General features: G+C 38.9%; 2 protein-coding genes across 6 annotated transcripts; one reads left to right on the top strand and one right to left on the bottom strand.

Moving 5' to 3' along the window:
* Nucleotides 1-82: 82 nt before the first annotated feature.
* On the bottom strand, nt 83-7455 carry LOC103711081 (uncharacterized). 4 transcript variants are annotated; one of them, XM_026806247.3, is made up of 2 exons: nt 6329-7455; nt 83-1346 (listed from the first exon to the last, which is right to left on the bottom strand). In XM_026806247.3, the coding sequence occupies exons 1-2, from the start codon at nt 7115-7117 to the stop codon at nt 978-980; spliced, it is 1158 nt and encodes a 385-aa protein (XP_026662048.1). In that variant the 5' UTR covers nt 7118-7455; the 3' UTR covers nt 83-977. The 4 variants fall into 4 exon arrangements, with proteins under 4 accessions (XP_026662048.1, XP_008795300.1, XP_088565718.1 ...); XM_008797078.5 differs by lacking the exon at nt 83-1346 and adding an exon at nt 2900-3311; XM_088709592.1 differs by lacking the exon at nt 83-1346 and adding an exon at nt 3318-3676.
* Nucleotides 7456-10135: 2680 nt separating this feature from the next.
* Nucleotides 10136-22791, top strand: LOC103711083 (uncharacterized). 2 transcript variants are annotated; one of them, XM_088709572.1, is made up of 8 exons: nt 10136-10576; nt 10825-10926; nt 11873-12087; nt 14425-14610; nt 14737-14832; nt 14911-14982; nt 15093-15209; nt 21314-22791. In XM_088709572.1, exons 1-8 carry the CDS (start codon nt 10255-10257, stop codon nt 22448-22450), a joined length of 2247 nt encoding a protein of 748 aa, XP_088565698.1. In that variant the 5' UTR covers nt 10136-10254; the 3' UTR covers nt 22451-22791. The 2 variants fall into 2 exon arrangements, with proteins under 2 accessions (XP_088565698.1, XP_008795301.3); XM_008797079.5 differs by having other exon boundaries at nt 10819-10926.
* The last annotated feature ends 244 nt before the right edge of the window (nt 22792-23035 follow it).

The following is a 23035-nucleotide window of genomic DNA, read 5'->3' as shown; positions in this document are numbered from 1 at the left end:
TTTATTAATTGGAAATCGGAATAAGTACAGCTAGAATTTGGTGCAAGTTACCAATCAGCAAGAGTAGAATCACTGTAAGCTGTAAGACACCAATGTGGACAGAGCCGCCACAAGATTTTTTTGTGACTCTCTGCTGTTTTAACTGAGCACAAATTTTCCCCCTGTTTAAAGGTTTGGAGTGTTCTTCAGAGAACTGTACTAGTAGATGCTTTCTTTTGAACAAAAATTCTCACATTCCATTCTTGCCAAATCTGCTAGAAAAGAGCCATTGTGAACTCATTTGTTTGCTTCTTACTCTACATACATAGCATATAAAATATTATGACAGTCAAGTAGCTTTTTGATTCTTGTATTTTTATACTCAAAACTTAGCTTCCACTGGTTGGTGTAAAGTGGTTATCCATGCTACAAAAGGGAAATGCAACCTAGAATTATGCTGTTAATGATTTGCACAGGCTGATTGCTTATATATAACTCCACTTATGTGATGACCCTCAAAGTAGGGGGAATATGGCAACTTGGTATCCATGTAAAAAGCTTGATATCATATTGTTCTTGTGTGCTCAAAAAGATTTTATTCTTGTGCTTCCAAGGAAGGATTACAAGCTGAAAGCTGTTTCCCAAGCATCCTAAAAAGATTTTTATTGAGATTTACTGCAATAGAAAAATCATGCAATCTTCATCAGAACACAAATTTCGAAGGCAAGGGATTTTTCTTTCATATTCATGTAGAGGTTTCTTTAAAAGGTGATAATGTGCTACAAATAAGATTGTTCAAACTGTTTTTTATCCCAGAGGATGTAATATTCCACAAAATAAGCATATACATGACACTTATGATAGCATCCATCATGTCGTGTCACAGCAGACCTGATTGCTTCCTGTAAGTTGCTAAGCTGTAACATTTTAAGAACACAAACCTAAAGAGAAACGCAGAGAAAGAACCAGGTCATAAAATGGATGTGCAATCCTGTGCTTCATGACATTCGCCTCCTGTAAGAAGCATGTAAGCAGCAACTCGAATGACAGTCGAACAAAGGACCAGGTGTTAAGCATGTAAGCCGACTCGATAGAACGACAGTTGCATTGAGATCTGTGCAGATAAATGAATGACGTATGGTGGGTGATCTGACAATGGATTCATGCGAAGGAAGGTGAATCCTTCTTTTGTGACTGCAAGCCCTCAAGCTGTCATCTCCGGCAGCAGAAGCTGGAATCGGTTCAAATCGAATAACTTCTTGCTCGGTGGGAGCGGGGCTCACACATACACGCAGCTGGGTCATGGTGCTCAGCAAGAAATACAGCTCCACAGGGCCAAAGGCATCACCTTTGGCATCTCCATGTAACTGCATTGGAAAATCCGAAATATCACAATAACAGAACTAAAAATCCACATTCATGCTTGAATCCATGCAGCCTTCAAGTTCTCAACTGTAATCCTGTTACAATTTCACTATATCCCAACTTATCCTGCAACCAAATTTCCTAGTTTCTACCCAGTTCAAAAGTCATGAAAATCTGAGAATTAGTGCATTGAATCAGAGAGTAATAAATCAACACAATTGCAGACCGAAACTGCCCTGAACATATGAAAACATACCACTAAAAAGCAATCAGCTCTATTAGATTAACTCTCGTGATCATTAGTTAGGCCCTTCTACATTTTTTCTTTAGCTTTTCAAGCTAGGCCTCTACCTTATCCTCTCCCAGGATATTTTGAGATCCTAGGTCTGGTTTCGATTCAATTCATATATTTGTTCACATATGGATTGGCATCTACTCTATTTGCAATGGCAAATCGGTGACACCTTCTTTTGTGCATGGTGTGAGACTTGCCATGCGTTGCCATATGTCTGCCAACCGTAAGAACTAGATACCTACCAGCAATACTTGTCCTCTTGGTTTATAAGACCAAGCATGGATACAATTCATAGCCTTTACAGCTTTCCTCTTTGGTCCTCTGAAGCCATTGTAAGAGACCCATCCGTTCCACTGCAGCCAAAAATTTTAATACACAGGAGGCCTTGAATTCCTACCCTCCTACTCTCCATTTTTGCAGTTTGACATGGAGGGCAAAAACACCATTGTATGTTCTTTGTTGCTGATGTTGCTCATCTTGACTTATAGCATCTCTCTCTCTGTCTCTCTCTCTCTCACACACACACGCATGCATGCATGATACATCCACCACAATTTTACATTATGGCTGTCATAACAATTTCAGGGCATCTCAGCTACATCATATCAATATATATGTTTGGGCAGGACATTATGAAGGTTAATATAATGACATTGTATGATAGTTATGACAATTTCATAACAGCAAATTTTGGGGGGAATGGTCAAATTTAAACAACACATGGGACAGATTGCTAATGATGAAGTCTCCGACACTGTTGGCTGATTAAGATGGCATATAGTATGGTAAACCATTGAAAAGGATTCAAATCTCACTTTTGACAAACATTTTTTTAAGTTTTTAAGGGTAATTTGTCCCCTTTTTTAGAGGTTGGTATGAAAATATTTTATCAAGAAAAATGGAGTGACATGGATTTAGGTCCCAACTAAATGTATTCTTGACCATGATTTTTTTCCCTGCTTCTAATAGATCAAGCGAAGTTTGATCTAAGGTGAAATCCAATGCACATGGTCTAGGTAAAAAAGGGGAGCCATGAGAATTAGCTCGAGGTAAAAAAAACCCAACCAGAAAATACCAAGCTTGCTCGGAATTGAGATTGAAATCTAAACTTGACCTAATCTAGAGATATTCAAGTTGATGTCTGAAGTCTGAACCTGTCATACCCTGTTAACTTTCACCGAGTTTCCTGCATCCTTCGCTCTTTATTAATCTTGACTGAAATTTGATACTCGATCAAAGGTGAAATTCTCAAACTGGACCTTTTTGCGGTAAGGGTGTCTTGAAATCATAAAAGTGGAATTTCGAAAAGATGTTTAACAATGTTGTTTGGGAGTGACTTTGGAATTATGCGGTATCTACATACTTTCTAGACTGAAAAAAACATAAAAATAATGTAGTTGTAGTTCACTCCAGTACACAACCAAATATAAAGGAGAGCTTCCCATATTCCTGTCCTGGAGATGCATAGCTTCAGGGGGAAAGGGGCAGAGTACCGTCCACCAGCCATTTTCAACCCCCACCTGGATGGTATTAGGAGACGAAATCATCTTGAAGGCACCATGGGCCATGCAGCGACACCACCCGCTGGAACTGCTCTGAAGATGGGCACACGTCTCACCACTGCGAATGCTTCGTTTAGGCGTGCAGCATGGACCTTTAACTGGGACACCTTCTGCTTAATTTAATACGCAACATAGAAAAATGATATTCAGGAAATAAAATGCTTAACTGTAGCAGAAGAAGGATAAGTCTTTTACAAGAGTTTTATTTATCAAGTGATTTGAAACCATACATTCAGAGATCTATTACAGCGAACTTGAAAGAAATAGAAGGTATAGTTTTCATGTTAGATTTATAATAACTGCCTCATTAGTCAACATCATTCCTCAGTCATCATAACTTCAGAAAACCTATGCTTTATCAGTCGAAGATCAATATGGAACTAATTAACAGTTGACAAATTGGTTAAGCAGTAGCAACCAAGAATGAAAAAAAATCATGGACCAGCAGATTTCCAAGAGGAAGATTAGTCTGGACCTGAAACCGTTGCAAAAGAAAACTAAGAAATGCAGCAGTTAACTGTTTAAATCATATATGTTTCAGGAATTACAAATATCAAGGAACTGCACTCTAAATTACTGCCTCCTATGATGTAGGCAATATACAACAGAGCAATAAAGATGGCAAGAGTTGGATGGGCTGAATTGAACATTGAGAGGTAGTACTAAAATCCAAACATGCTATTAAATAAAAAGGACCAGCTTGACTTAAACAAAAAGCTTAGAAAAATATATCTTGGTATAAGCCAGGATCTGCTAAATCATATTGATTAATAATGACCATCAAGTCATGACAAGACAAAATAATCAGTCCGCCCAAATGCATGAAATTTTCATTAACCTGCCAAGTAATTTTACACCACAACAAGCTGATGTCAAGAAGATTGTACAGCTGACAAATAAGATATATGTTTAATAATTCATGCCTCATTTTACATTCAAAGGAATGATTCGCTAAATATCATGGTGGAGAGATTGATCTGAAGTGACATAAACTAATTTCTCCTAATTCATTAATAGCATTTCAATGTTTTGCTGAAAACCACCTCAACAGATGCAACCGTTAAACATATACTAAGCATGCACTAAAGCTAGCAATCGATGGGATAGAAGACAGCACCAATGACAACCAGTAAAGAAGCTGGCACAGTGAAACAGTGACTAGTATGAAGAATGAGCAGGTGCAAGGGCTGTGTGGAGGTGAGGATCTGGTGAATGGGCAGGCAGCCTCGTGCAAGCCCAGCATCCAAGCAAAAGATGATAGATCACCTCCACCAGGCATTGAGAGGCCCGGGGTGTGAAAGATGATGGAGGAGGTCGTGGGCAGCAGTTGCAAGAGGCAGACCCCTGCATTGATAGGAGACTCATGTGTTCGCATCAGCTAACATCGAGCAGCTCCGGGCATGTCTCACCAAGTCGGTCATGTTTGAGGATGCAGAGATGCACCTTCTGTGGCAGCCCTGGAAATTTTGCCTGGTAGGAAATTCTTGGGGATGTGACCACCTCTGGAGGTCACTGCCAGAGAGCTTAAAGCAAAGGGGAACCTTGAATTTGAGTTTCAACTACCGATAGCAGCGCTAGAAGATGTTGGGTTTTGGTTTAGTAAGACATGCTCCAAATTTGGGCACTACATCCTGGATGGTTTGCTTTCCGGGTGCTTGCATTGGAGGCCTAGCAACCAAACTTTATCACCACCGCTAATGCTATAAAGACGTGTTGTTTGGATGAGTCTACTGCATTTGCCCTGGAAGTACTGCAACAAAGCAGCAGCCCTCAATACTGCCTTTGGTGTGGTATTCCACTGCAAGTGGATCTGTGCACTCACCAGCCAACTTGTGCTGGCATAGCATGACTTTAATTAATAGTTTTAAAATATTACAGATCATAGCATGATATTACATTTGATAGTATATACTAATCGGTTTTTCCTCAATTACTGATTCATGATTAATGCTTTGAGGGGAATGCAAGTTAAACTTAAATTCAAGCTAGACTTGATTTAGGTTGATTTAAGGTTATGAAGCAATCCAAACAAGTTATGCCCATCCTACAACATATTGCTTCAGCTATTAAGCTTCATCACTGGTGCCCCTTTCTCTCCCATTCAGTTCTTCTCATCTGGGGGAAAAAAATCACCCTCCTCCTTTTTACTCCACCTTAATCTTAGAGATAGTAAGGCCTGATTCTTTCTCTCTCAAAGTTCTTGTTAGACATATAATACTTTCTTTTAGGTGCTTCCTTTAAGTAACTTTATCACTTTCATATGAATTTCCCTTCTAACCTGCTCCTGCGAATCTAAATGCTAATCTCTCCTTCCAACACATGAATTTCTAATTAAAAAAGAACTCCATTTTGTTATAAGATGAATTTTGGGAAAAGCTAAGTCAAGACTATTCCGGTTCTTAATAACAATACGATACGTGTCAATGTGCCGGTCCTGCTTATTCATGCATCCAGAAATGACAAAACTCATGCAACAGCTTTGTTCATGCTTTTGGACTACACCATGAGGAAAACAGGCAAGCTTTTCTTGTGTTATTGTCGATAGGACAAATTACCTTTGCATAAAGAGTATGGAAGACATGTGCATGCACATGTGCCTCCACCCACTCAACTCTCAGAAGCAAGTAAAAGCAGCAGAAATCAGCCCACCATATTCCCATGCAGTGCATGACTACCATATTCAGTAAAGTCAGCATTAAGATATAAGTTATATGACATCACTTTCCATTCAATATCAAGAAAAAAGTTCTCTCAATTACAACAACAAAATTTGTATTTCACTGCAACCTCAAATTATATCAAATTCAAGAAACCAAAGTGTTGTAAATTCAAAGCATGCATTATCCACATCAAACAAAAAGATATTATTAATTAAGCTTAACAAAGATATGAAGCTTATTCAAAAACTTATAGCTAGGGATTTTTCCCACTATATACCTTTGCTATGACTAAATTATACCATGCTTGTTTTGACAGTCAGTACAACCTACTCATTAGTCCATAACTACTTAAATATTAAATTTGTAATAGATATCATCAAAGTAGTCAAATTTCTATGTAACATTTCTACTTTCTTCGGTCTAAGAATTGTATTATTGTTCAAAACCAGGACCGAAGACAACGTCACCTTGTCATCAAAGGCAATCTTAAGCTGAATAGTCCGGCTGGTGTTCTTCATCTTGTACAATTTCCTCCCCAGCGTAACAAACCCCATAATTGCAGCAGCTATGGAGATCCACCAAACCGGCCTCATCTTAAAAACATAAAATTTAATGAAATCCAGTGGCATCTTCCACCGAGCCAATACCCTCTTCTCTCCGTCGCTATTAGGTACATTCTCGAAGGAACCCGAGCCATCTTCCATCTTCACCAATCCACCAGAGTCCTCCACCCCATGCTCCTCATACCCTGTCTCGATTCCCTGACTCTGCCTGCTCCCTCCAAAACCCAAACCTTTTCCACTCTCATCATCGCTAGAGTCCTGATACCCAGCCTCGATTCCTTCAACCCCGACTTCGGTTATTGAACCCCCTCTATTACCAAGCTCCCCACTTTCGCTATCAGCCAGCGAACTCCGGTAATCCAACGACCCATCGGACCAAAAACCACCGGAATTCTTCACCGGAGACCCACTTCCTCTAAATTCCACCTCCCCTCTCGACCGCTCCATATCCCTGGAGTTCGAATCGGGAAGGACCCGAGTAGGGTTGTCGGAATCAACGCCGCCTTCTTCGCTCTCCTCCTCCGAGGACTCCCTCTCGATGCGGCGATTTTCGGAGTCGAGGGCGAAGTAATCCAACTCGATGGCACCGCCATAGGAGTCGCCATCGCCATCTAAGCCCTCGAAGGCCTTGGGATCTTCGGAGGAGCGGGAGCTGAGCAATTCCCAGTCTTGGAGGTCGGCTGCATCGGCCATGGCGACCGGAAACCTCGAAGTTGGAGAGAAAGAGAGAGGTTGTTTATGGATTTATTTTTTGGGGTTTCTTCGTTCGAAGGGGAAGGATAAGTTCTGAGAGTCACGAGAGGGAAGGGTAGAGCGGAGCGAAGAAAGGCGGAGGGAGTTGTTCATGGATTTATTCTTTGGGGTTTCTTCGTTCGAAGGGGAAGGATAAGATCACAGAAGAGGAGAGGGAAGAGCAGAGCGGAGTGAAGAAAGGAAGAGGGAATAGGAGGAGAATAAAACGGGAGACTGCGGGAAGGGAAGAATAACCAGCGTCAAGCAGTGGAGGAGATACCATCTTGTGCTTTTCGTTTTGGCATTTTATAGGTATTTAATCCGGGCGGGAATAGATAATTCTGCTGATATATGGAGCATTTTGAAATTTTGGAATGGTACTCTAAAATCTGAAATAAAATTACTTTGAAATTATTTTTTTATGTTTCCAAAAAAAAAAAAAAACAAACCAAACAAATTTTCCCTGAAGCTAATGGAACTGCAGATTAGGTGGCTAGTTATGTAGCCAGCCACTCCAGTAGTACCTTGTGGGCTGGTGATGGGGAGTTGCCTTTGACACTCCAAAGTATTTTGTCTTTTGATTTTCTTGGGTGTATCCGTACTCGTCAGGTATGGTCCATCCGCCTTAGAAAAAAAAAAAAAAAAAAGATTTGGATTAGTATAGATGAATACGGAGGCGGCCATCCCTACTCCGGGGCATTTGAGCTATGTTGAGTGGTGGTGTGGTCTTTCAGACTAAGCATATTTTCAGATAGACGAATGGGGCCGCATACTTAGTGATGTCCTATGTGGGCAGCCATTTTGGAGGTACTTTGTGGGTTGGAAAAAACTCAAAAATAAGATGAATCATCTAAAAACATGGTATAAATAGATGAAATGATGATATCTTATACTTGATTGTTTACGTAGACATGTCATGTAAACATGCACGTTATTTTCTGCTACTTATTGCCTTCCTTATAGCTATTGTCCATTTCTTACTGCCACCAACTTGCTACACAAGTAAAAGATTGTTTACATTTATGTATCACATATATTTCCAAGTAGACCAGATATTCTACATTATGTTCATGTGATGTTTACTCGCATTAATCAGACTCCGGCATCGTCTTCCACTCCTTGATCTAAATGTCGAAATTTTGTCCCAAGCTCCAAGCCAAATGTTACAAAAAAATCTCTCTCTCTTTCTCAGTATGCCATAATCCTCCTATATCCTCTTTCTTGCAACAGTGTGCTCCCAAGCTCGACAACCGTACTACATCGCATATTAGATAAAAATTTTCCACTGATTGGTAGACGTGGAGAAAATAAATAAAAATTAAACAAGTAGTGAAAAATTTATATTAGATATATAATTTGAATTGGTTGTCCTGTTTATAGCACTGATGTGCTTTATATACAAGTTGAGCCCCTAGAATACAACAACAAAATTCTAAGCTGTGATATCCAATATTATATATACCATAATTATATGTGATATTATACTAAGAATGTGCATGCAATATGTGATATCCAATATCATATGTATTACAATAGGCAAGATTGTGCAAGATTCTAAGCTGTAATAAATAGATTAAAGTTGTAACTAGACTTGCTTGAGAGCAACTCATGCCGTCTGAGTTTTGGAGTAAATTTGGGCCAACCCCAAAAAAATGAATAATCTGAATAAAACTTATATTGACAAGTATCATATTTTTCTTAAATATAACTTTGGGACTAGTAAAACTTAGACCCCTTTCTAATGAAAACTTTTAGCTTCAAATAATTGTTTGGCCGACATTTTAGGCTATTTATTTTATAAAACTTTTTGGATATTTTCTCAAATGTTTTGTGTGTAAAAAGGTTGGTTACGTTGGTAAGCAGAAACTGAAATCTAATTAGTGAGGATGAAAATGGGCTGGATTGGATCTTTTGGGCCAACATAGTAAACAGGCTGATGAAGACAAAAGACAGCGTGAAGGCCCAAACTTTTATCCATTTGATGCCCTTTTCAGGCGTCTTGATCGACTTAATCCCTTATCTCTTAACAAATCTGAACTTTGAGAGCTCAAAAAAATTCTTTAAAATAGTCTTGAAAATATATCATAACTATTAAAAAAAGAACAAAGAATTAGATGTACACAGCCGTACATGCAAGAATATTTTTAAATAGATATCCTCTTGGTTGCATGAGACATGCTTGGGATTACGACAACAATGATCTCTAAATCTATTAAATGGAAAGGAGAAAAAACACTGCTCTCTTCAAAAATCTTGATTTTTTTAAAAAAATTATAGAAAATTGAACTATCATATAATGAATTTCAATCTATCTGGATTCTTTTTTCTGAACCCATCGCGAAAAAAAGATATATTTTTTCTAGAATTCTATAAAAATAAAAGTTTTCTAATTTACCTTTTTTAAGCTAGAAATTTCACTTATCTAAGACTCTGTTGATTAGAACTAAGCTTCTATAATAAAAAAATCATGGATTAAAAAATGGAATATGCCATTTCATGAATACAAACTAATTGGATTCTCCTTCCCTAATTCCACTGGAAAAAAAAATAGAATTCTACAAAAATAAAAGTTTTGTAATTTATCTTTTTTCATTACAAATTTTTCTTATCTGAAATTCTTTTGATTAGAACTAAACTTAGATTCATGGATTAAAAAAAATTTAGTTAATATATATTGTTTATAATATAAAATATTTTTTGTTAAAATTTTTTAATATTGCACGTGCAGAATGCAAGTAATCAATCGATCATTACTCTCACATTACAAATGGGACTAATGTTATTTTTTGACTTTTTTTATTGTAAACCTAAATCTTTTATTATTATTACATTCGTTTCAGTAAAAAAAAAAAAAAAAAAAACACCATGGGACTAATGTTAAACCTAAGGCTATTTAGTTTTCTTGTATGGCCCATATGGTGGAGGCCCATCAAACGATGCCCAGCCCTACTATAAAAGCAACGCTTCGCCACCTCTCTCGATCCAAAGGCCCCTAAAACCCTATATATCCACTCCACCGCTTCTCTCCCAATCCGCCCACTCTCCGACCCAGGAGCTTCCCCCTCTTGCCCTTGATTGAGATCTTGAAGCTTCCCCAGATGGCGGATTCCGAGGCAGCGGCGTCGCCGGTTCCAGCGGAAGAAGAAGCGGTGAAGGGAGAGGAGGCTCTCCACGGGGAGGCCGCGGCTGCGGTGGAATCGTCCGAGCCCAGAGAGATCGCGCCCTCCGCTCCGGATCACAAGAGGAAGCTGGGCGATCTCGAGCCCTGCGAGGACGAAGAGGCCCCACTCAAGAAGCAGGAGGTCGCCACCGACGCTCCGGCGCTGGCCGCCGATGAGTCGGGGCCGGAGGCGAAGGAGATCTCTGCCGTCGCCAGCGAGGCCGAGCCTGTCCGCCCGGAGGAAGAGATCGACGGCTCAGGTCTTGCTCATAACGATTTCGTTTATTACGCTCGGTGATTGGGTTTAGTTCGTTCTCGTTGACGTTTTCTTGATTTCTCTATCTTTCTTGGAGCTTAGGGTCTTATCACGCTAGAATATAAGTTGTTGATTAGGGCTGTAGATTTTATCTCTTTTTAAGGGTTTTTCCGACATTTGATTTGGTTTTAGAAGCCTTGCGATCTGTGTTCGACCTCATAGGAATGCTAACCAGTGAGATTCCAGCTGCAGTGTTTGAAAAGGTGAAATCGAATGACATGCTGGACACTGAACCAAAGCCAGAGGAGATTGATGCCGAGCAACTGCGCCCGGATGAAGGAACTAATGGATTGGGTATTTGTCTCCTTTAATTTCTTTCCTCTTCTTCATTTAGCTGGTTGCTTTATTTGTAAATGGCGTTCCTTGCCTGCTTTCTTTTGTTAGCTTGAGACTTAGGATCCTGTACTGTTTTATTGGAAAACATCCCAAAATCGACTGCATTTTTGGGTAGAAGATGTTATTACTAATGAAACATGCATGCTACAGACCGTAGGAATAATGTTTGTACTAGGCATTAAACTTCGTCTGGGAAACATTTCTATTTTAAGCAAATCGATAATTTGAGGATTGATGGTCATCAAAATGAGGTTTCAGTTTGTTTGGAGCACATCCATAAAGGGGGAAGTGCAAAGCTGCCAACATGTGTAGAGGAGCTGACATGCTGGGTGTACCAGACACCGAGTTGCTATCTTCATCAAAATGAGGTTTCAGTTTGTTTGAAGCAATTCCATAGAAGAGGCATGCCACAGCTGCCCACACATGTAGATGAGCTAACATGCTGGTTGTACCACACACCCAGCTGCCTACATATCTTGAGGATCGATCTTCATAAATATGATGTTTCAGTTTGTTTAGAGCAAGTCCATAAAAAAGTCATGCTATAGCTGTCCACACATGCGGACGTATGTGCCAATTGCCCACATACCCATTGCAACACAAGCCAGTACCTACATTCCTAGTGAGGCCTCCTATCAAGGGGGTGCTAAACGTAGCATGTGGATGGTTTCCATTGACATGCATGTAAATTTAGATCTCATCTGGTTGGTACCTTGCACAGTTTGTGGGTTTTAAATGCTGCTTTGTTTCTTTTTGCACCTTTTTTAAAAATACATAACTCTAATGAGTGGGAAGATCATTAGTTTTGAGCAAATTTTACTCAGACCACTGCGACGGTGAAGCATCATTTAGTTTTACTATTGAATATGAAATGTAACAGTTATTCTCTTGTTTCTACTGACAGCTGCTGCTGATGGAGGTCATGAAGTGCAGAAGCCAGAGGCTGAACCAATGAATGGTCAGCTTGCTTATGCTCAAAATGTTCAGCAGGTTCCTGTAGAGAATCTTCAGAAGTCTACTCCTGAGGTTTCTCAGCAAGGTAGTCTTCCCTCAGCAGAACAGCAGCCTTCTGTTGAGCTGGTAACTTCTTCTGATAGGATTGAAGTTCCAAACAGCAAGGTGATTTCTTTTATGTGATTCTCTTATGGCCATAATATTCCTCAATAATTGCATGTCATGGTAACCATCACTTGTGTATCAGATTGCTTTCATTAAAAGGTTGGTTGTTTTGCGAGCCTTTTTATTAGCAAGCACTACATGCAAGGAAGTATTTATATGAAAACTTCTTCTGTGATGCTTGAAAGTTATACTAAATTAGTGGTGAAAACTGGAAATTATGTTTTCTTTTCACCACAGTAGAAAAGAGGACCTTAATATCTACATGCATGTGCAGACAAAAACTTTTCTGCATGCTTCATCTACCACATTAACATCCTCCTTAATCTGCAGCCTCAGTTACCACTTGACTTAGGCCCCACAAAAAAAGTTCTGAATGATGTGATTCATGTAGCATAGTAAAGATGCCTACAGCTGATCAGATGGAAGTCATTTCTTTGAAATCCTTATCGTCTAATTTTACAACCTATCCTATCAGGATTTTACAACCTGAATAACAAGGGAAGGGGGGGAATACACCACTATTAAGTAGTATTTCTCAAAAATTCCATAAAATAAAAGCCATGGTTTGCCATGATTTAGAAGCCGGTCACATCGATTGCTTCTGTAAGTAAATTTTGGGTGTGTGCTGGACCTAGCATTAACGATAACAGATCGACAGAATGTGTCAACTTTTTCCATTTTGGCATGTAGATATCAATATAATCATAGTGAAATTTTAGGAAGCAAAACAATGTTTTGAATTCCTCGAACTTTTCCTTTACCATCGTATGCATCTGCTAAGCAATATACTAAATTGACAAAGCTATGTACCTTTTGTAATAGTTTGTTCCTAGTTGTTAATCACTCAAAGAAAATATGGTTCTCTCTATTTTTCTACTGGTATCTTGAGATCTTGCTTGTATAATGGTAAAGTTGTGCTCGAATGGAAATAAAAATTATCTTAAATAACAAAAAAGACATCAAAACACTATCTTTCAAACCTGATAAATATGAGAATGTGGCACTAAATTGTAGAGGATCTGGTCAAATATACCATTTGTTCTAGGATTTGTTTTTTAGATAGTTATGAGCAAAGTTCGCTGTACCGGTCGGTACCGAGCGTACCGTACTCGTACCGATGGGTACCGGTATCGGTACACCAATGTCGGTACGGTCGGTACCGAGCGTACGGCACCGTACCGACACTCGGTACGCCTATACTAATGCGGCACCGGTATGGGGTTCGGTACCGGTACGGCGAACCTTGGTTATGAGATAATTATGTTAATTACCAGAAAGATATAATCTTGTGCTGCTTCAGGCATGGTTTTGTGGAAGGAATTATTTTCCAGTAGTATTTTGTTGTTCTATTTTGGAAGATGGGCCAATCTAGTTGCTTTTTCTTGTTGCATAGAGCATTTATATTAGTAATGCTACAAAGCAATTAAAATATTCCTTTTCTTTTTGTTCCTTGCAACTATTACTCACTTATCTTAGAATTTGTTTGTATACATTTTGTTCCTTATTTTTCTGCATTGATTATGTACAACTACATAATTAGAAGTTAAAAAAAAACAAATCTGAAGTCATGAAGTAGTCACATATTATGAAGTCAACTATTGAAGAAATTTGGGATGTACAAGTAATATGCATTCCTAGAGACACCAAGCTGTAGTGTAATTGGATTAGCACTTGCAGATGGATTTCCCGTTGGATTGGAGTAGAAGAAACAGGCATGTGTAGAAATGTGGATATCACTTGGATGTTAAGATTCATATCCATATTTGTTTTAAACGACATGGATACAAATCATATATCGATAGTATGGATATAAATGCGAATATAAAAGGATAGTTAGGCTTTATGAATCAACAAATCAAAGATATCACTGTTAAAAGGTAAATTAATATTTTGTCACTTTTAAGTTTCATGAGAGCTAAACAAGACTAAATAGGTTTGCAAATAATACCGGGTAGTCTGATATGGATCAGATAGTTGTCTATCCGTATCTCTATCCTCATTTTTTTGACCGATGCGGCTATGGATGTGGATATTAGTCAGATGCTGAAATTTTTATCCATATCTGGATAAATTTGGATATAGAAATGGATCTGGATAGATATTATCTGGTCTATTTTTATCCTTAGGTATATATGTAATATGTGCACACTCTTTTTCTTAGAAAGTGGCTGTTCTTGTTCTTTTCTTGAATTCCGAGGGACAAATTTAATGTATTTACATATTATTTAGCTGAGACTTTTTCAGCTCCTGCTACTTCATGCATTGTGCCTATCTTTTCTCTATCAAATTCAAACAAGAACCTTTCCACAAGTTGATTGTTGGAGGCATTTTGTACAGGTCGGTGTTCTTATTGGTAAAGCTGGGGATACAATCAAGTACTTGCAAATTAATTCAGGGGCTAAAATTCAAATCACAAGAGATGCTGAAGCGGATCCGCACTCCACTACTCGGCCTGTGGAATTGATAGGAACTGTTGAAAATATCAACAAGGCAAAACATCTGATAAAGGATGTCATAGCTGAGGTTCATTTAATTTGACATCATATTCTGTTATGGTGTTTCTAATCTTTGACCATATTTGTCCACTTCTTTGGGTGTATGGAAGTGGAATATGAAGTATTTCTTATTATATTTCTCCCTCTCTTTTAGGCTGATGCTGGGGGCTCCCCATCACTTGTAGCTAGGGGTTTTAGTACTGTACAATCTGGTGGAGAACAAACTGAAATAAAAGTTCCAAATGAAAAGGTAACTATTCTGTGCCTGATTATTGTTATATTTTTTACTTTTGCTTTCTCCACCAGTTTATATTTCTGCATTCTCTAGGTGGGGTTGGTCATAGGCAAGGGTGGCGAGACAATTAAGAATCTACAGACCAGATCTGGTGCTCGCATTCAGGTAGCATGGTTACCACTCATCAAACACTTGTTCTCTTTTCTATTAAGAATCATGTCAATTTGCTATTTTGTTATGAACTCAATTGTTGAACTTCTTTCTTTTTTGCGTAGTTGATCCCACAACATCTACCTGAAGGCGATTCATCGAAGGAAAGGACTGTCCGAATAACTGGAAACAAAAAACAAATTGAATCTGCCAAAGAAATGATCAAGGAAGTCATGAATCAGGTCTATTCATGAAGCTCAAGCTGTCAATATTATGCACTTAATCAAATAAGTATGAAGATTATTTGTTTTCATCTGTCTTATGTGGGATACATCTACCTCTGGTTTATGGGCTAACATTATATAGCAGGGGCAGGGTAATATGATTTACCAAACTTAGTTTAGGTGCTGTTGTTCACTTGTTATATATTTGATATACTTGCCACATTATTGATGTTTTGCATCTATTTTCTTAACTGCATATTTTTGGAAGGCTTTGTAGGATTCAATGTTGGCTTAATCCTTAGTAGTGTAGCTTAGATTTTTTTTTGGATCAGTTTTAGAGATTTTTTTTCGGAAGCAAATTTTGTTCATCACTGTTTCTTGTTTGACAATGTATTTTTCGTCTAATACCCTCAGAGTGTCATCTTGGAAAGTTTGATTGAGATGTTGCTGATGTTAGTATTAGGAGTTGAGGGTAAAAAGAGACCAACAGAAGAAATTCAACCCAAGTTGCAGAGCCTGACCGAAGATGATTTGCAAGTAATGGGATACATTAGTCTTTAGATAAGTGTGCTAGTTGCACAACACTTGAGCAAATGCATGTGGTTGTGGTATGATTGCTCTTTTCCATCTTTTGATAGTTAAGGGTCACAATAAATTTTTGAAACAGAAGGTAAATGGGTTCAAAACAAGATGATGTCTCAACTGCTGCTGAGGTGAAAGGATGGCCCATATATAAACTGCGTCCCAGCCTTTTTACCACTAATTTAACCTTGGTCTCAATCTCCCTCGTTGATAAGTGGATGCCTGTGTTCTGTATACAATCCATCCACTACTCCTTCACTCATAGGGTCAAATGTTTTGTGCAAATGGCAATCCCTCATCTAATACACCACTATTCTAACTTGTTTCCTTCTAATCTTCTCTTGAACCTCCAGTCACAATTGTGTATGTAAACATCCATCACAATCCTTTTGACAATTTCCACATAAGTTTTAACCTCTGTAGAGAGATCCTATTTTCTTGAAGGCTTAGGAAAAATTCTCTCCAAAGACAAGTAACCATATTGCAAGGTGTAGAGTTGTCTCATCTGCTCCAAAAAATTGACAAATTCCTCCAATTTCATTATTCTTATTGGGATATTACTGCATGTGTGAATCTTGAAGTGAAAAATTGATACTTGAAACTCCCAGAGAAGATGAGCTTCCAAATAGGGTTTTGGTTGTAAATGCTCAATCCTCCTCTAGAGAATGAAAAGGAGCGTTTCATCAGATTTTTGTAATCTACTGATGTTCATAATTTCAATCATCTTACCAACAAATCTGAGAGAAGAGTCAGAAGCCTAAGCAAAAAAATACTTATTTCATTTATCATTTTTCTAGATTCCTGCCTAAGAAAGGATGTCAGATCGGTTTTCAAAACTAGATAATCCTGGATGAGGGCCTCTTGCTAGAGGAAGATTGAGAGCTCCGCTGTTATCCGCTACATTCAAAAGGGTCTGAGGTTGAATCATATATTTTTTATTTGAATCTGTTATTTCAATGCAAAGGATGAAGGAAAAAAAGAAATATTGTCCGTCCAGAATAAACCTAAATAAGGAATAATATAATAGGTTGTTTGCCTTCTCCAGTCAGGATGATGTCAACTGCTTTTGAGACTCGTGCTTGGGAATTAGCCGTTGTTCATCGTTGGGCAAGGCTTCAATCATCAATTTATGTTTTGACATAGAAGTTGTGGTTTGCACACCACTAGATGTTTCTCTCACTAGTTTTTTTTCAAAAATTATATTTTGAAAAACCATGAGTTAATGATTCCAAATTCCGAAGAATAAAGCTTTAGATGGCCACTTGGATGTGACACCCTCATAAAGGTAGGTGTCTTACATGATTTTGTTATTAGCAGCCTAGAATTTCTTGATACGTGAGGTACTCTTTTTTGGCTCATCTGTGGGTGCTTGGAGCATTGCTTTGTTTTGAATATGGAGGAGTGTTGCTGGAATCTATTGTATGTTTGATGCATCTTGAAAGCGAAAATTGTTTAATAAGACTGTGTCCAAAGAAATAACTGTGTAATGATGTTCTAAAATATAGTTAGTGATTCAGTTGTTCTATCTTGTATAGGTTTTCTCAGTTCGCATGTAGCATAGATGAATAGGATAGTCCAGCAATTCTCTTGTATTTTTGGAAATTATAATTTAATGTTTCTCATAAAAAAGATCATCATAGGATTTGTGTAGCATGATCACTTGTATCGCAGCATACGATTTTTTTTGCTTTTGAAGAATTGTACTTGTCATCTTCTGGTCATTGCAATTATGGTCCATGGCACTTGGGATGATGGTGTGTGGAAAATAGATGCTTTTGTGAAGGTGTCAAATTTGGTTGATTTAGTTCTATGTAGCTAATCTTGGTTATTTTGAAAGTATAATATTTTTTTTACCATTTTACTGCACAAACTGCGGCTTATCATGATAATTTTAGGAGGTTTAACTTGTGTCAAGAACTAGTACTGCAGATGCTCTGATGGTCTCTAAAAATTAGGTATGCTGACAACAATCTCAAAGGCAACAGCTTTTTATATAGGTTGTGACTGCAATAGGTTAACATGAAAGTTTGCAAAAGAAAAAGCATGTTGCATAATTGTGTAAATGAGCGTCCTTTTTGCTAAAATTTTCATGTATGAACCTTCTTTGAGCAAAGTTACAATGATGTGTAGTGCTGGCTTGTAGTACTGGCTATCACTTTCACAGATTTAGGTTTTGTAGGTCTTTTACAACCCTGATTACGAGGAATGTATTTAGATATTTTCTTTTTAAAAGTCACCATCCCAGTTTTTTCTCTTAGATATTCCTGGACTTGTATGACAAAGTTCTGTATATGCATATTAGTTGTCATTACAATGTGGATCTTTGCATTCCAGTGTCACATGGGTACCTTCTGTTTAGGAAAATGGCAAGATGCTATGCATGAAAACATCTAATGAGATATCTGCATGTTTACAAATGAACACCCTTTTTTCATCAACTGCATGAAGGACGAAAGCTATGCAGATATTCCTTCTTTGGAGAATGAGAGCTTTTTGTGTGGATAACATATAGCAACACTTGGCCTATTCATGCATGATCCACGTGAAACTCACTTGATGCCAGTTGCGATGGTTTATTTATTCTGAAGGTGCCAATTTGTATATGGTTGGCTTTCATAATGCAGATATGGCTATACCTTTCACATGAGGTCAACATTGGTTTCTTGGTGTAGCAATAAACTTCCATTCTTCACTCTCATCTACAGAAGTGGGATATGAGGCTATAACCCTTGCCAATTGAAGAATTTTTATAGTTGGTAAGACTGCTTAAGACTTAAGAATCAAATTCATAAATTTGTAAGCCTATCGTGATGGCCTTGGTGTTTTGTAGCGGCCGGAATGTTCCATGATTGCACCGTGTTCAGATAATGCGCCATTCTAGATGAAGTCTTGATAATTTAATGCTTGCATGGTATCTATGTATTCATAATTTTTAAGCATATCATGCCTATGCCCTTAAATTTACACTACTGCCGTGGAGATTATCTGTGATTTGATACAATGCTTCTTATTGTGCTCCAGTACAACTTCCAAATTTTCAAATGTATTCATTATGTTGTTGTATGTTCGACCGCTACCCTGTTTCACCTTCATGTTCATTTTACATAATCATACTTTATTTTTGCAGTGATTTCTGCTCAAGGAAGTCTCATGCATTAACAGACCAGCATAGGTTCCTCTTGGTTACATGTTATATCTTTTCCCATCCTAGAGTCCCATGAAATATGATTTTTGATTCATGCGGTATTGTGCAAGTCATGTTGCATTATTATAGAAAGATTGTTGAAGAACATAATGTTTGCATCTTTTTTTCATATCAGATTACCTTTTTTTTAATTTAAGAAATTGAATGTCGTTTAAATATGCATCAACTAAAACAATTGGCATGACTGTGACCAAGAGCTCCTTTATCCCTGATAAAAACCAATATCTGCATGACTTCCTAAATTATCTATTTGCTTGCAGGTCATTGAGGACTACTGACACATTTGCAAGCTGTAATGCTGATCTTTCAGGATTATTTCGAGTTTTTTTCCCCCCTTGGGAAAGTCTTCTTTCGACTTCATTCCAAACTATAATAAGCTTGATTTATTTTTCGAAGGCGAGGGGAGGGGACTATAATAGCTAGCTACTAGTATCCATCTCCTTGATTTCGCTGAACCTTTTGCTAGATGTTAATATATAGGTTCCCCAGAATCCAGCAACCTTATTCACCAGGGATTCTGTTCTTTTACATCTGCTGTCTGTCAATACCCAACTTGGATTGAGAGTATGATATAACCCAAAAAGATGACTTTGGAAAGATCGCTAAGCTTTTTAATGAGTTATCATTAACTATAGTTATAAAGTATAGAAAATGTTCATTGTACAATAACTCCAGAATGCCTTCAAAACAACACGAGTTTTATAATGTTCATGAAAACCCAGCATCAAAGGTTTTCAAAGTCGGCAATTACCGGACTTTAGCAGGATATCAGCTCAAACTTTTTGTTCGGAGGCCATAGGCCCATCCTTTCGATGTTACCTCTGAATTTTCAAAGGAAAGGTTTTAAGCCTTGTTCACTTTCATTCTACAACTTGTGCCTAAACTTAGGGCTGCAAATGTTCCGAGCTGCTCATGAGCAGCTTGGGATCAGCTTGACTATGGCTTGGTTCAAGCTCGGTTCAGTCAGAAAACGAGCGAGTGCATGCTGCTTGGCTTTTAAACAAGCTGAGCCCGATCAAGGATAAGCTGCAGAACTAAAAGGAAGCTCCCTCAGCTCGTTAGAGCCGAGCTTGAGCATGAAATGTTAAGCCTGGGCCTGATACTCGGTTCGGCTTCCTTGTAGACTGAGCCGAGCCTGAGCAGCCTGATACTTGGCTCAGCTCGGCTTGGTTGCACCCCTACCTGAGTTCATAATCTTTTGTATGATGTCACATTCCTTGGCTGTACTATATACAATGTCTTCATCCTTGCTAAGTTGTCTTTAAATATCCTGGTAACTATAATGATGTTCGGAATGTATCTTTCACCTTTGCATATCTTAAGAACCTTGCCATTCACCTCTGTACTCTGCCATTTGAGTTTCCTGATTGAGATGCTACACTCTTGCTAGGCGATTTGAAATGGCTTATTATTCTCTAGTTGATTCATTTGACTTGTTATTGATGTTTGAGCATGCTCCATGAGGGCCCAAAATCTGCTGTTAAAAATCTTGATTGAACTTCTATCCCTTTCGACAATATTGCAAATTATTACTTAATAATTGCTTCTGTAAAATTGTGTTCCATTCAATATTGTTTGGCATTTGCATGCTATTTTTGTAGATTTTGTATCAAGCATCAAAAGCATTGACCTGCAATTTTAGTGAAGTTACCACTGAGATTATGAGATCTTTCTTTTACCATAAGTACAAGAGATATCTGTGGAACCTAATTCACATTTGCACTTGATGGAAATCTTCAAGTGTGTGCAACAATTGCAATGGTCGTGTAAAATCATGTTGAAGCTGTAATTGTTATTTTGCTTTAGGTTCTGACTCCAGAAAGCTGGATTTAGCACTAATTCATCTTTGTTATGCTTGATTGATGGTTTTCTACTGCTGTCACCTGATTCTTTGATAATAACACTGATAGTTAAGGTGATTGTGAATCACAAGAATGGGCTTCTGACAAGTTATGTCTGGTAAGCATGGCCACTCAAAATATAATTCTTTCACATAATTATGGTATCCTTTAGTAATAGTTGTTAGCTTGCTTGTATATATCTGTTTGCACGCATATATAATTTTGACTAGTATACCAATTTATCTGTTACTTGTTCCAAATTTTGATTTGTATATCAATTTTTGTTATATATATATATATATATTGCTTCATATCCCTGAATATTTGTAATATTAATGTGTGGTTTTGGTGCTGGATCATAGATATTCTTTTCACAATGTTTGTTTGGTGTCCATCAAAATCAGCACCCTGAGTATACTTCCTGATGCTTATGAATCACTAGCTGAAAATCATAGACTGCACTGTTCTGACCATCTGAAACTTGATTTGTGCAGGCTCCTACAAGGCCCTCGCCACTCTCCGGTGGATATAGTCAGCAAGGTTTTCGACCCCGCGGGCCTACAGCAGCAGCCCAGTGGGGACCCGCAGCAACAGTGCCAGCACGACCAACCACGGGTAATGATTACCAGCAAAGAGGTATGTATCCACCACTTCAGACAACACAATATCCTCAATCATATGGCAGCTATTCACAGCAGCCCCTTCCAAGAGGTGGCTATAGTGCCGGCTGGGATCAGAGGCCAGTAGCTCCTGTTCAGAGCACACACCCAAGTGGTGGCTACGACTACTATGGTCAAGGTGGCCAGGCAGCTGACAGCCAACCATCTAACCCAGGGGCTAACCCCTCTCTAGCATCAACCCCTGCTCCTGTGAACTATAGCTATGGGCAGTCTCAAGCTCCAGTTTATGGTCAACCAACTCCTTATGCACAGCCTTCCCCCGCACAGCAGAACTACGGGCATGGCTATAATGAGCCGAAGTATGATAACCAAGCAACTAGCCAGCAGTTTTATGGGCAACAGCCCATGGGCTCGCAGCCAGGTGTCTATGGACAACAAGCAGCACCACAGCCAGGCTACGGTCAACAACAGGCTTACAGCAAGACATCTTATGGTGCGCCACCTCAAGAAATGCCTCCATCTTATGGGCCGCCTAGAGCAAGTCAGCCAGGAGATCCTATGTATCAGGGTCCTGCACCTTCATCCTATGGATCAAGTGCGCCCGCTCAACAATCGTATCCATATAGTTCAAGTGCACCTTCGCAGCAGCCAGCACCTGCTTATAATCAGACTTACCCTACGTCAGGTGCTGTGGATGGGTATCCACAACCACCATTGGCTGCTTATTCCCAGCATGGTGGTCCAGCTGCTTCTGGCTACGGTCAAGGTGGACAACCGGTGCCTGCTTACGCCCAACCAGGCTCACAGCCTGGTGGTTATGGGCAGTACCCATCATCCCAACAAGGCTATGTTGAACCAGCCTCCAGCAATGTGAATTATGGGTATCATGGTGGGTCAGCTGATGCAGGTTATGGCTATACTGCCCCGAGTTCAGGATATGGTGCGCCACCGCCAGCAAGCAGTCAGCCAGGGTATGCTCAGCTGCCATCAAACCCATCAGGCTACTATTAGCAGTCCGTTCCCGCTCGGTCAGGCTTTGGAAGTCATCCAGGGACGGCGCCGATTGGTTATGCGAAGAGTGTGTCTCCACAGCCTGGATATGAAGGTCAGTATGATTCTGCTCGAATGTATGGTCACCATTGATGCGACAATGCCGTCATTTCTAGAGCTTTAGATGCAGTTACGACATCAAAGGTGGTAGCAGCTAGATATTTCATATAAGGCAGTAGTTAATTTCAGAGTTTGGGCTCTGCAACCCAATCTGACTATCATACTCATACTTTATTGTATTTGGTACCTAATGGATCTGTTTGGTTACATAATTTTTAATACTTAATTGTTAATTCTCTTGATATTGATATGTTTTGCACCACTGTGGCCGGTCCCAAGTCTGGAGAAAGGAAGGGTTTATGAATCTGAACAAAGGAGTTCCAGTGGACCTGGATATTTTTTAGGATATCCTATTTTTGGTAAATATATTATCTGCAGTGGCGTGTTTATTGGCAGCTAGTTATGATCTATGTCATCAAGCTTCAGTTCCTATCCTATAGGCTGCGAATTTCATGGACATTCCTATGCTAGAGGTCAGCAGTATGC

This window comes from Phoenix dactylifera, chromosome 13 (genome assembly GCF_051530095.1).
Source record: "Phoenix dactylifera cultivar Ajwa chromosome 13, Ajwa_hap1_PhDact_Kaust_v1.1, whole genome shotgun sequence".
NCBI classification, from domain to species: Eukaryota; Viridiplantae; Streptophyta; class Magnoliopsida; order Arecales; family Arecaceae; genus Phoenix; species Phoenix dactylifera.
The sequence above is the reverse complement of the archived record's forward strand: the minus strand, read 5'-3'. Positions and strand labels throughout refer to the sequence as shown.

Coding starts and splice junctions, on each gene's coding strand:
- LOC103711081 (XM_026806247.3), bottom strand. CDS start 7,117: ATGGCCGATGCAGCCGACCTCCAAGACTGGGAATTGCTCAGCTCCCGC. Junction 1,347..6,328: donor AGATTGCCTTTGATGACAAG/GTGACGTTGTCT, acceptor TTTCCAATGCAG/TTACATGGAGATGCCAAAGG.
- LOC103711083 (XM_008797079.5), top strand. CDS start 10,255: ATGGCGGATTCCGAGGCAGCGGCGTCGCCGGTTCCAGCGGAAGAAGAA. Junction 14,983..15,092: donor GATCTGGTGCTCGCATTCAG/GTAGCATGGTTA, acceptor TTTTTTGCGTAG/TTGATCCCACAACATCTACC. Junction 15,210..21,313: donor TCAAGGAAGTCATGAATCAG/GTCTATTCATGA, acceptor TGATTTGTGCAG/GCTCCTACAAGGCCCTCGCC.